Here is a 13,793-nt window from a genome sequence, read left to right on the forward strand (position 1 = left end):
CAGATACCACTGTTAGCACCTTAAAATTGTTTCTTAGCATGCCAATATTGTTCTTATCAAATAGATTAGTGTTCTGTGAATTAGAGAATCTCTGGTGTCCTTCATCTTAATCCTGACCTGGGAACTAGTGAACTCAAGTTGTCATCCTGATAAGGTGGATGTGACACACACCTTTAAGAAAATTGTGCTTTCTCCTATCTGATAGCATATAAGATCGATGGTTATACTTGTATCAGAGAAAAAGGTGATCATTAAATTAAGAAAATTCTGTGTTCAACAGGTTAAAAAATTATTACTTTAATTACTGCTGTGAATTTCCTTTCTCTAGAATTTGTGCTCCAATGATCAATTTAAGTTCAGAACCTTCAAAAACAGGAATACTGTTGAGAATTTTTGCATTAGTTCCTGCGCATCCAGACTTTCAACCTGTACAAAAGAGTGGTTGAGACAGCCCTTCAGTGTTCTTTTCTTCAACCAATTGGCTGATCAAGAGACTTCCTGATTCGAAGTATGTACAAATCTGCTTTGAAGTTGACATCTGAACTGACATTTTGAAAATCTTCCTAGACACAAAATAGGAACTGTCTATATACTTCTACTTATCTCCAACTTCTGGTCTAAATTTTCCTCTTAATAATTATTAGTAATACAAACATTTTTAAAAATTAGTTTAAAAGGACTTTCAAGATAATAAATCCTGTCCTAGAAACATGCATTAGCTGCAATTGAAGGAATACCAGACCAGCATCTGTGAAATTACTGAAGACGAATCCTAGGCCAAGATACTTTCAAATTAAGAATTTAAAAGGAAAAAAGAAAAAAAATTGCACTAGGCTATATCTTGCTGTAGAACTGAGTATTTTACCTTGATCACACAGAACCTAGTATATAAGAAAAGACTATAGGAAGCATCCTTCATAGACCAAGATATATCGGCTATGCAAAACCGTATCTGTCTTTCCTACGTTTCCCCTTTGATTTCTACTGCATGCACACCACTTTACAGAGCGGGCAAGCTTGAAAAGGAAAGCTGACAGCAGAGCCTCCACAGGATGGTCCTTCAAAATAATGATTCAGAATTCATACTTATTCTAAATTAAAACAATCACCCACCAGAAAAGACAGTATTAACATTAAAAACACAGATATCCCTGTGCATTTTAAATTAAAATATGTAGTTATTTCCACAGTCTAAGCTTTATATGTAGCTAAACAGCTGGTAACCAAAATAATTTTAAGTCACTGAAGCACAGTATACACATGGAAGAAAAATGTAGTTCTAAATTACAAAAATTGCTTAACATTCAAATGACCAAATTCGTAACTCTTTTGAACAATAAAAGCAGGTTACAGGACCTCAGAGTATAAGGTACAAGTTAAATGTATCTGAAGTTCAGTGAGCAGCTCTGGGTGAGCCATATGTACAAAATACATGGCTGTATAGCTGGGTGAACAATTAAAAGAACGTGGGTTTGGTTGTACTATTGGTATTATGTCTACCAGAAAGAAATGTTTCTAGACAAATGTTTCATCAAAACCACTGTGACAAAACAGATTGGTTTTTCAAAGTTGCAGTTACCATACACTTTTAAATACTTTATTTCTACACAGCAGCAAAGAGAAATGTAGATCTTTTGCTCTAATTCATTTTCTAAATTTTCAGATCTGTTAAGTATCTGAAGTTATCTGATCTAACCACTGCTGAATTTGGTATTCTTGATGGCATTTGTCAAGCAGCAAACCAACTACGCAAGGCAGGGTTCAATTTACAGAATAGAGATGTCTGGAGTCAGCAGTGCTCACAGATAAGCTCGTGGTCCTTGGTTTAATAAGGTATTTGAAATGAACTGCATACCTCTCATATTCAGATTATATAGCCTAGTGTCTCTTGCAAGTCTTAATACTTGAAAAGGTAAGCACAACAAATTCCAGAATCATCCAGAATTATGGTACTGTTTCAACAGAAAACTTTGAATAACTACATAGGAATAAAAATTCTCTCTGTGCATGCAGTTGAGTTAGTCATATTGAAAGGCTTATATGTGCCAATTCTCTACTCTTTTCAAAACACGTTTGTACAGCAAGTCCCACATGCTCATGAAAAGCCATTTAATCAATAAGAAGACACAATCTTACATTAACTGGTACACAGAGGCTCATATTAAATTCACAGAATTGCATCTTCCTTTCTTTTACAGGAAAGGTAGAGAAGGGTGGGGAGAAGGGAACAGGGCTTTTGAACAATAAAAACAAAAGAGACTGACTGTTAAAAATGAAGGTCCTAGAACACAAGGTCCTAGTTATCACATCCTTCAAAAGTCCCTGCAGAATACAAAGCCTCTATTGAAAATTGTATCAAAATGTTTTTTTAAAACCTTTCCTTTATCCAATTACTAATTATTACGGTATCTACTACTCTTATGAGCAGATTTCCATTGTGATAATTCAGCTTAATTTTTTTAATTTATTATTTTTTAATCTGGCAGTTTGACTGAAGTTCTGTCAAGCTTTGTGTGCAGTCAGTATAAGCTTAAATGAAGAATAATATCTTATTTTTCAAATTTCATCTCAGGACATCTCATTAACATTGCAGTACTTAACCGATTGGGCTATGTCTTGCCCAATCAAGCTTATCAAAGTTTTCCATAATACAAAGCACAATCTAGCAGATCTTTTATTTCAATTGCACATCATATGTTGTTAATAAAGTTAATTCAAGGTTTTATATATTCAACTTTGGAAAACAATTATTACTAAATTTTCTATAACACAGAATTATTTCTGTGTTAAAATATTACAAAGCACTTAATATTTCAAATTTCTTTAGGTTCTAACAATATTTGGGATCAAACGGTACTCACCTTCTCAAAATAAGTTTTGGTGAAGTTGGTGAGAATTAAACCAATAAGTATAAAAATAATTTTAAGTATAGGGAGACTAGATAAACCAAACTCTAATAGAAACACAGTAAAAAATATTTTATTTTACGACTGTGGTATGATTTTTGCTTTATGCACTACAAAGCATGTACCACATTCTTTTCAATCAACTAGGCCGAATAACAACATGCAATTTCTATTACTGCTTATCGTATTACAATATATCCATTTACAGGTAATAAGATTAGATTCATTGTTATTCTCATTTTGTAGGGTATTTTTCATTTAATCTTCTTATGTTAAAAAAAGGGGGGGAATTTCACATTCATGCATAATAAAAACCAAACAATGTTATCAGAATCAACACATCCAAGCATGTTATATCCTACTTAGTTAATGTGACCAGAGAATAAAAAACAAGGATCCTACCTCAGACCAAAGATATGCGATTGTTCATAACTGAATAAGGAATGAATCTTAGCTTCTGAATTCAAAATTACAAGCCTGTCAATGATATCCTGCCAAAGGAAGACAAATGTAAAAAAACCTCACAGATGATTTTATGTTATGCATATAATACTTTCATAGGGATATTTACTATAAAATGAAACCTATTATTAAAACACACATTGAAATTATTTCTGCAAGAAGAGGTGATTTCCATCACAAAAGTTACAGGCAAAAAGAAACCATACAAAGCGCTAAGGGAAAAAAAAGCCCTCTCAGTTAAAAAAGAATAAACCACTGAACATAAAAAAGATCCTAGTATATCAAGTATCCCAGCTTCTACCTAGTATTATACCAGAGCAAACCAGATTTTTGTATGTTTGAAATGTGTATACATGTATTTTAATGAGAACAGTAAATCTTTTACTATAATACCCTTTCTAACATCGGTTAGTTCTACATGCTTCAAAACAGGGCCATTTAATCTCAGTGTTACAAGACTTGGCTTGCATGTTGAGGGTTACATCTTTCATCCCACAGCATGTCATGTAATAGACAATAATCAATGGCTGCTTCCCATTTCTTCCACAAATCCAACATAATGATATTCCCTTCTGGACCACTGCATATCCAAACTGCTTCTGAAGAAATAATTTCATTAAAAGACTAAGAAATGCATAAAAACATTCATTGATGTTATCATCTCAGAGACAAATTGCTGTGGTATCATTAGAAGAAACAAGCTACAAGGTCCTTATGGGCTTTATTTAATCTGGATTAAATCCAAACTTTTATTTTTTCCACGTTTAAGAAGTGTAGTTTCAGAGTCAGCAGAGGGAGTTATTATTCAGGTGGTTAGATCCATGAGTCATTTCAATATGATATGAGGGAAAAGTTAGGATCCACAATTTCATTAAATCAATCAGAGAGAAAAGTAAACACCACAAGTAAAATCCCCAGTAGTAGAGAAAAATAAATCTACAACTTGTCAAAGTACACTGTTCTTCATAAAATGCATTCTTATTTAAAATACAGTGAAAACCCATATTCCCTATTTGACTTTTGGGGGTGTTTGTGGAGTCAGCTGTAAATGCATTTTTCCACATCACTGTTCACAACATTCAGAATAAAAAAAAAAAAAAAAAAAACACCGACCTCAAGGTTGTTCAAAAAATCAGTAATGCAAGCAATGGATTTAGGATCATAGAACGGTTTAGGTAGGAAAAAACTTTTAAGATCGAGTCCAACCATTAACCTAACACTGCCAAGTCCACCACTAAGCACCACACCTACAAGTCTTTTAAACGCCTTCAGGAATGGTGACTCCACAGCTTCCATGGGCAGCCTGTTCCAGTCCTTAACAACCCTTTTGGTGAAGAAAATTTTCCTAATACCAATCCAAACCTCCCCTGGTGCAAGTTGAGGCCATTTCCTCTTGTCCTATCACTCGTAGCTTGGAAGAAGAGACTGACATTTGTTTGGGGTTTAAGGATTTTCAGGTATTTGCACGAACAAAGAGTTAAATGCCCAGGGATATTGCTCTGGCAATAACCTCCTATCATCTATACATCAAAGCCTGGAGCCTGCAACAGAGTAGAAAGAGCAGGCACAGAGAGAAGACTATTGAGAAAGCAGACAAAGTTCCAATTTGAAGATGGAATTAAGCTTTTTTCAGTGATGACCTATGATAGGACAAGGGGTAATGGGTGCAAATTGGAGCATAGGAGGTTCAGGGTGAATATCAGGAAAACTTTTTTCACTGTGAGGGTAACGGAGCACTGGAACAGGCTGCCCAGAGAGGTTGTGGAGTCTCCTTCACTGGAGTCATTCAAAACCCGCCTGGACGCCTTCCTGTGTGATGTACTCTAGGTGGTCCTGCTCTGGCAGGGGGGTTGGACTAGATGATCTTTCGAGGTCCCTTCCAGCCCCTATGATTCTATGATTCTATGATTCTATGATTTAGGGTAGTAGAAAGGAAGATAATGAACATGGTCCAACACAAGGTCTGATCTGAACAATGTGCAGAGGGATCTGCATTGCTCAACTATAGAGTGTACCTTAAATATTACAGGTAGGACATCACCTACTTTAAATACCTAAGATACACCATCTAAATAAGATTCTCTGTAATTTGCTTTCACTTGTCTTTCAAAGCTATAGATCTGAAGGGTACCTTACAAGCTAGATTCCCTTGCATATGTGTACTATAGAACCTCCTGTGAGAAGAACGGAGGCAGGCAGAAGGATCCTGATTCATCTGCTTTAATTTTCTTAAAGGCACAAAATAAAAACCTGATGAGTCAATAGCTACAAGTACTAAAAGGCCAACAGTTAATCTGTTCAGTCAGTGGTGCAACTAGTCAGCCAAAAATACAAAAGAGGAAAAAATGCTTAAATCCTTTATATTTCAGAAGTAAAGGGCATACAAAAATGATTAAGTTCTGTGCATCATCAAATATAGTTCAGCATAAATATTACAGGTCAGATTCTGTGGCAAATGTGACGTGATTCAGAAATACAGGAAAATGAAGCACACAGAGCAATTAGATCTCCTAACCAAATCTTCTAATGGCACCAAAATTGCTTTTATATTGCTTTCTAACCATAGGTACATCTAGTCAAATCTTTTATCTTAAGCTTTCTGCAGCAGCTGCCCAAAAATCTGCTTATAATAAATCTGTATGTCTACTTGACCCCAGAAGTCTGAGTACCTAGACTTATTCACTACATGTTAAATTAACATTGGATGAACTGTCAATTTCCCTTCTGTTAACTACATAATTTTGGATGTCTAGCTTAGGTTTACAAAATTGACTGTTGTGCAGTAGTTAAGTGAGACAAACACCATCCAAAATATCTGTAACTCTGCAGTGAACTTTGAACAATTGTATCAGTATTGCTATTTCTGGAATCCTAGAGAATTCCATCAAAATGTTGAAGTGCCTCAAAAGCCAAAACAACGCAAGCTTTCAAAAGTCACAAAAATGATTACTTCAAACCCACCCAAATCTGAAAGCTCAAAAATAGATGCATGCTGAAGGTAATACATATCTCCCCTGCTCCCAGTGCCTCAAGAAACTTGATGACTGAACAGAACTATTCAGTGGTGGACCATACCAACACTGAGTGGATTGGAAAAAAGAAATTAATCATCGCACTTCCTCCTGAAATTGTTGAAACAGAATTATAAAAAATTAACTACAAAACATCCCTTCCAAACATACCATACACTATTATACTATACCCTGTCTAAAGTTAAACTATCACCAATCCAGAGCTTGTGCTACACACTCTTAAAATAACAGGAATTCAAAGTTCTAGTTCATTAGACAAAAGAAACCCAAATCTGATTTAAGTGCTGATCAAGGTCACGGATTAAATTTGCTTGCACTTTGTAAATGAGGGAAAAAAAAAAAAAAAAAAAAAAAAACCACCAAAACAAATGGATTGCAGTTGGATGAACTAGAACAACACAGTACTAAATACCAAAATGGTGATATGAGTTTTTTTAGGACTGAAATATATCTTAATCAGTAACTTCCCAATTAGTCATTTTTTTTCTGCCTGTGAATCACCCGTGCTATTATGAATGCCTAAGGTTTGCCATTTTAAAATTTCTGTTCAAATCCACAGATAGTGTAATAAGCAATATTATATAAAATACAAGTATAGATATTGTCCAGCATTTTCCAGTATGTAACTGCATGCACATACAGAGGTTCTTATGTATGTCACTTGATTTTTTTTCCTCATGGAAAAACGCAAGTCTAGCCCAAGCCTGGAAAGATGAACTTTAAATTAGACATAAAATTTTATATTATCTTTAGGATTTCAAAATGAAAGTTCAGGTTAACATCAAGTGGTATGTGCATATACTGCCCTCATGCTGTATATAAAACAAAATGCAGAAAATTTTAAAATCTTTCAGTAAGAAGAAAAAAAAAAAATATTATTACAGTAACATTTTCTCAGGAAAAATGTCTTCATGTAAATATTTATTTTTCTTTCGGAATAAAAACTATACTTACAATAATGTTTGTAGGTACTTCGCGGAGTGAATACATTTGTTTATTTGGTATATCTTGTTTACTCAGGAGCTCAAAAACTGCAGGGTAGGTGAGCAAGTTTATCAGAGACAGAAAAGACTAGAGATAGAAAAAAGGGAGGAGAAAAAGGAATGTTAATCAATTAAGTAAAACCCATGTTGATAATTATTTGCCATTTATTTTACGTTTGTTCTTATCCTTCTTTGTAGGCTGAACTTGACATAAATAGAGCTGGCCAAAATAAGCCTACAAACCCTACCAACTGTCTATATAATCTAAAAGCGCAGTAGTATCTTTGAAATATGTATTATCTATCAAATTGTACAAGCAATTTTGAAAATTATATTTTTATTATCACATAATTCTAAAATCTAGAGTGCTAGCATATTCTAAAACACATCACTCTCCCAGATCTTACTGCAGTAATTAGAGGCATGAACTGATGGTCTGTATTTTAAGGCTTTTGGCTTTTGCCATGATCATTATTTATTATTTTATACTGACTTTAATGGGTCATTGTGACATCAATGAACAACATAAGAATCCTTTCAGTCAGTCAACATTTGATAGTGTATTATACCATTTTTGCCCCACATCCCAAGAAGCAATAAAAATTTACGGAAAGTTATGTATCATCCTATCTGAAACACAGCACTGTTTTTCCCATCCTAATACAGAAGATTAAGTAATTTCTCACCTTCTGACAGCTTTGGTCAATAGGGTCAACTGGAGTAGATTTGCGTTGGGTTATCCTCAAATCATCTTTTCCACACTCCAAAAGAGCCCATAAATCAGTTACAAGTGCCTTTATATAGCCTAAAACAAATTTGTGTTCTAATTATGAGAATGGCAAGAATATTGGAAAAACAATTTTCATATTGAAACACATTTTACACCACAATTCTAACTCAGATGCTCAAATTTCTCTACATCGTGGACTAAAATTTCGCAAGACAGGCTGCCTGAGGGTTACTCTCCCTGCTAGTCAATCCTTTAGTCAAGCTATCTTTCTACAGAGGTCTGCTTATATTCAGTCTAAAATCTACAGTAACAGTTTGCAAAGACTATTATACTAGAGTAGGGTGATATTTGTATTTTCCATGTAAGTGGGCTGCTGACCTTTAGCAAGTTAACAGCTACAGATCAAGGCTTAGCTTGTATTGCCTCAGTGCTTTTAAAAATACAGATTTACAATATCTGTTAATAAATTAAAACACCACAATGAAAAGTTAAGACTAAAAAAAAAACAAAAATCAATCTTTTTAAAAGACACACTATTAGCTGAATTTCAAATGTTAAATATTAGAAAAGGAAGGACAGTCATCTAACTCTGAAATTTCAAAATATAAATTATAGGCTTAACACCAACTATGTACATTACACAGTCTCCTCTCAGGGTTGAAAAATCAATGCTGATTTGTTTTGGTCTAACATTTGTCTTTGATGCCAAGGGCTGTAAGAAACAACTTGGTTGAGAATCTTAAACAGGACAGATGGATTACTCCTGGAGTAGATCTGCTCCTTGCTTTCTGAAAGATCCCAGAGGCACACATAATAAGCAACTAACAAGCAGTTTCCTTGACAGGCAGAATTTATCTGCCCTTCTGACAGTCTTTCAGCCAAAACATTTTATTTATGTGCCAGCCAATTCTAGATACTCAGAGAGAATATTTGCAACCTTCGTACCTCATGGATTTTGTTAGCAACTTAAACCAGTAGCTTTATTGTATCGATAACATTCTAGTTTTAGCATAACAGCTGCCTAGACCGCAGGGTGCTATGGCAGCAGCTGAGTTATCTGAGAATGAATCTGCAGGGACTTTGTGGATAGTTGACATATGAGAAGAACTGTCAATTCAGATAATCTCAATTCCATCTCTCTACTGTATGAGAGCACCAATGACATGCTGTCCCTTGCAGTTTCTCACTCTTCGAGCAGTCAGAAACCATAAATAAAGTACAGGCAAAAATTTCAGAAATCAACAGTTATTAATTCTAATCTGTAGATCACTAAGAAGAACTTGTGAATTGTTAACTTATTTTTTAACAGACATAAACATCTACATGCACATACCAGAAATTTCTGGGAACCCAAACCAACAAAGGAAAGATTTTGCATAATTTAAGAAAAACAAAACAAAAAACTCTGCAGTGAGATAAGTGAATGACTTAAAATTTGGAAGGAATAAATTTCCATGAAGAAGAAATCAATACACGTTTAAGCACTCTGTTAATACTGTTTTATCATTCCACTCAGTTGATCTTAACTTTAACATCTTAATCACTATTTTTTTTTAATATGCAAGACTACAGCACATAACTATTCATAATAACATCATTCTTCAATTTACCTGAACTCTGTAGAGCTACTGCACCAGTTGGTGTTGTTGCCATTTGTGCAACAAGCACTCTATTACCAAACTCTTCATATTCATTTGTCTGTTAGTAACAAATATAAAAGTACTGTGTTAGTTATTCAGAGGGCATGAAACTCCAAAATGATCTCTTAAGTATTGATCTTTCCTACACTCGTTTACAGAATTTAATCAACTGTATGGTTAGACTTGAACAGTTCATAGACACTACCTTATAGAGGCTAAGAAAGGTCAGATTCCAAACCAAACATCTTTATCATGTGTCTTACCAAAATTTAAGTGCTAAATACTATGGATGAGACATACTAACATTTGTATTCTTTGCTGATGTTATATTATGTTTTTTGCACACATTCAGTAGGATGAGTGTAACATTATGCTCTTTCTCCTAAAATGTGTGTTATCTAATTTTTGGTTACATTTCAACTACTGTCTAGTGTATCTGGATTTCAACACTACCTAACAACATGGTCTAGAATAATTTCCACCTAGAATAAAAAAAAAGAAAAAAAATCTTCCTATCATTTCAAACCTTTTACAGTAAAGACAGGAAAACTAAATTTATGCCTGACATGCTGAAGATAAGCAACATGCAACAAACTTAAATCAGTGTGGCACCAATATCAAAGATGATAGGCTACGTTTGTAATTAATTTTTGTGAAAATTAAATTAAAAAATGGTTTCTGGATTTATTTCTTATTATTTTCTTTATTTATTTTACTGTATTAATTTGTCTTTCTTTTAACTGTACAGATTCTGTAACGCTTACCTGGAGTTTTTTTGATAAACTACTAAACATAAAGTTCACACAGTCGTTCATGGCACCTGTACTATGAAGCAGAAATAATCCTTTTGGTGTGGCAGAAAAATTTAGCAAGGCATCTAACAAAGTCTCTTCCCATAAACTGCAAGAGTAGCAAAAGAGTAATTAAAGATATGTAAAACAGCACGGGGAAATAAGAAAAACAATTCTAACTTTGAATAACAACAACATTTCCTTTACTGGACTCTGACACTCTGTATCTTTATGTTCGTTTTTTAAAAAAAGAATTTGGAAAAGTTAGCATATATATCAGACTGTATTTGTGCAAACTTTCACACTCATCCTGGCAAAAGTAGGATTAGGTAGGAAGATAGAACAGAAAGATGATGCAATGGGGAACCCAAAAGATCCATGCCATCCATAAAGTCCTACAAAGGACTTACTATCTGACTCTAAACAAGTCTTAAGGTATTAATATAGCAGTTACAAATTGGCAAAGAATGCACAAAATTTCTCACCAATGTAAAAACACTACAAGGAACTAATAAGTATTCACATTTGAGGAGCTAAAGTTTCCTTCTAGAAATTAGTACAGTTATGAAAATAAGGTGCTAAATATACACAACAGCTTCACATACTAACAGCAGTAAATGGGAAATGTTTTCTCACATGGTAGGAAGTGCAGTAATTGCAAGAGTAAAGCATGATGATACCCTATGCCCTAGAATATATTCTATGCCCTAAAAAGAAAAGTGGAGCAATTGCATCACCTCTGACTAGGTACCATTCCTGCAGGTATCACTGGACTATTACGATTCTGCTTCTCTAAAAGCATTTGCTTACTGGATTCTCATCTCTCCTTCTCATTTCTCATTTTTGACTCCTATTACCAGCAAGCAGCATTTTCTTGTAAGAGTCAACCATAACCCCAAACCTGAATGACTTCTGCAGAATCTCTGGCAAATCAAGTTTAGAAGCAAAATATTTCACCCAGAAATGTATCAGCGTGTTTAATTTAATCTTCCATCATTAAACGGAAAAACTAGATGCTAAGAGGAAGCTGTAGCTTATGTCAATGGTGGTGATGAGTAACAGCCTCCTCAGAGCTCTGCATCCCTGGATCTCTTTTTACCACTACAATTGAGTTACTATAACCAGTTCACACTCCACCACTATAGACCAGAGTAAAAACTGTTGAGATGTCTCTGCAAATCATGCATGAAATCTATAGTAAAGTATAAACAAGGATCTACTTAATTAACTAAGTTCTTCACTAACACAAACATGACCCGGAATTTTCAGGCTCACAAATTTTTATATATTTGTCATCTTAATGCATACAAACTTCAATAAAGACACATTAAGTTTACTATAAAAGGAAAGATGCCTTTCACTTAAATGTATCAGGCTTACCGCCAGAATGCTCCTAACCTTACTACATATTATTTTGGGGGTGAAGATACCACTCAAAAGAACAGCATTTTAAATTAACACCACATCAAGGCCATAAGATAAACTCTGACAGCTACTTTGCTTTATGCTTGCTAATATACATTTTCCTAGAACCAATTTCTGTTGTCAGAGAGAATCAACTATAAGTCAATTTTACATAGATCAGACACAACTCTGTAAGACAAATCCTAAAAGGTAAAGAACAATTTTACAACTCTACTGAGACTCATTGTAGCAGGTTTTCCCTCTCTCTACCCATCTCTACGCTTTTGGCAAAAAGACCAGGGTTATAAGATGCCTCAATGGTGGCTAAAGTAGCAGTGTATGTTTATACATATGCATATATATAAATTAAGCATCAACTTACATGTTTTTTGACTCTAGACTAACTGATGAAGTTGAGTCCACATCAGTTACAGGAGTGGGTACTCTTTCTGAAAGCAAACTGGTCTGAAATAAAAAATAAACACTTCCTTACTTTTGATTTACACCATTTTTAAACACCAGATCTTCCTCATTCTCTTGTTATATTAAAAAAGAAAAAGTTGTGTTCTGTGCCAAAGGCTAGACTGCTACACCATTCTACTACATCTTTTATTCCAGAAAAACCTTTTTTAATTTTCTCCTTAGTTATAGACTGGTTTATAGCTAGTACATTTTGAAAATTTTAATTAGAATTCTTAAAATGCAAATGGCAATAACAGCCTCTGGAGTCAACAATTCCATATCAAATCTATTAAGTAATTCTGCCAATTTCTCTTTTATCTATTTAGAAATTATATAAATTTATCTTTAGTGATATGGATATAACTATAGTTACAGACATAGATACATACATATAATTTAAAATAGAAACTCCATCAAATATAAAAATATGTATACATATATTTGAAAATAGGTGGTGTGGAAAACACTGTATATTTGAGATGAATGATTTAAGTTGTTTTACTTTTCCAATGATAAAAAGCAAATTGCACCATTCAAATGCAAGTAATCAGTGATTAATTTACTCTTTTATAAATGTGACCAAACAAATCCATAAAAGATTCCTCTATTAAACTAGTCAGTTGTCCTGGATCTGTTAAGTTCCCTTTTTATTATCATCAATACAAATTCTGTTCCAGAATTCCAACAGAATCTGCCAAGAAAAAGAAATTGTTTCTCCATCTATCTTAAAACTCCAGGAGACATGTAGGAGGAAACAAATTACTTATCTATCCATCAAAAAATTGTCACTACTGCTTAGAAAGACTCCACTAGAGTCCACCATTTTCACTACACAATAAGTGGTAGAGTATTTTATAAACTGCAGATATTTTTAAATTAAAAAAAGAGAGAAAATACTTTTAAAAGTCATCAAGATGGCAGAGTTGAAAATGTGACTCTCCTGTACCAATTTGCTGATTTCTTAAGTCCTGGATATGTAGATTCAGCCTCAATCTGACCTCCAGAGTGATGTGAAAAAAAATGGTATGCCAATTTATTTTTTTTTAATTTGACACATTCAGCCTACTTATCTTGTATGTGTCAAAACAACATCTATATGAAGTTTTATACCACCATAAATTATTTTAATGTGCAATGAAGTCTTTTATGCATGTGTAATTGCTGTGGTGCTTTAGAGCAAATAAGTGGAAACGCCCATCAAAAGCATATACCAGTCTGCCTGTGATAAACATTAAATAGAGTAACATGTATGTTCAAGTAAGACTGACTAGTTACAGAACAGAAAAGCACAAAAATACAAGCAGATTTTTATGTACATTACAGTGTGATTCAATTGAAACTCCTTAATTCAATAAAATCCTAAAGTTCTCAACGCAAGGAAGA

General features: G+C 33.9%; 1 protein-coding gene across 1 annotated transcript in view; it reads right to left on the reverse strand.

The window, feature by feature from the left end:
* The window catches only part of TBC1D32 (TBC1 domain family, member 32), a gene marked incomplete at its 5' end in the record, with an annotated part of 59,304 nt that extends 46,891 nt beyond the window's left edge, over positions 1 to 12,413 (reverse strand). The window contains 6 exons of the mRNA XM_008935890.1: positions 3,309 to 3,397; positions 7,355 to 7,471; positions 8,070 to 8,188; positions 9,724 to 9,811; positions 10,518 to 10,653; positions 12,331 to 12,413. Of these exons, the coding sequence (XP_008934138.1) occupies positions 3,309 to 3,397; positions 7,355 to 7,471; positions 8,070 to 8,188; positions 9,724 to 9,811; positions 10,518 to 10,653; positions 12,331 to 12,413 (632 nt within the window). The remainder of the gene's footprint in view (positions 1 to 3,308; positions 3,398 to 7,354; positions 7,472 to 8,069; positions 8,189 to 9,723; positions 9,812 to 10,517; positions 10,654 to 12,330) is intronic.
* Between the last annotated feature and the right edge of the window lie 1,380 nt (positions 12,414 to 13,793).

Source organism: Merops nubicus, unplaced genomic scaffold, assembly GCF_000691845.1.
Source record: "Merops nubicus isolate BGI_N331 unplaced genomic scaffold, ASM69184v1 scaffold23542, whole genome shotgun sequence".
In the NCBI taxonomy this organism is placed as follows: domain Eukaryota; kingdom Metazoa; phylum Chordata; class Aves; order Coraciiformes; family Meropidae; genus Merops; species Merops nubicus.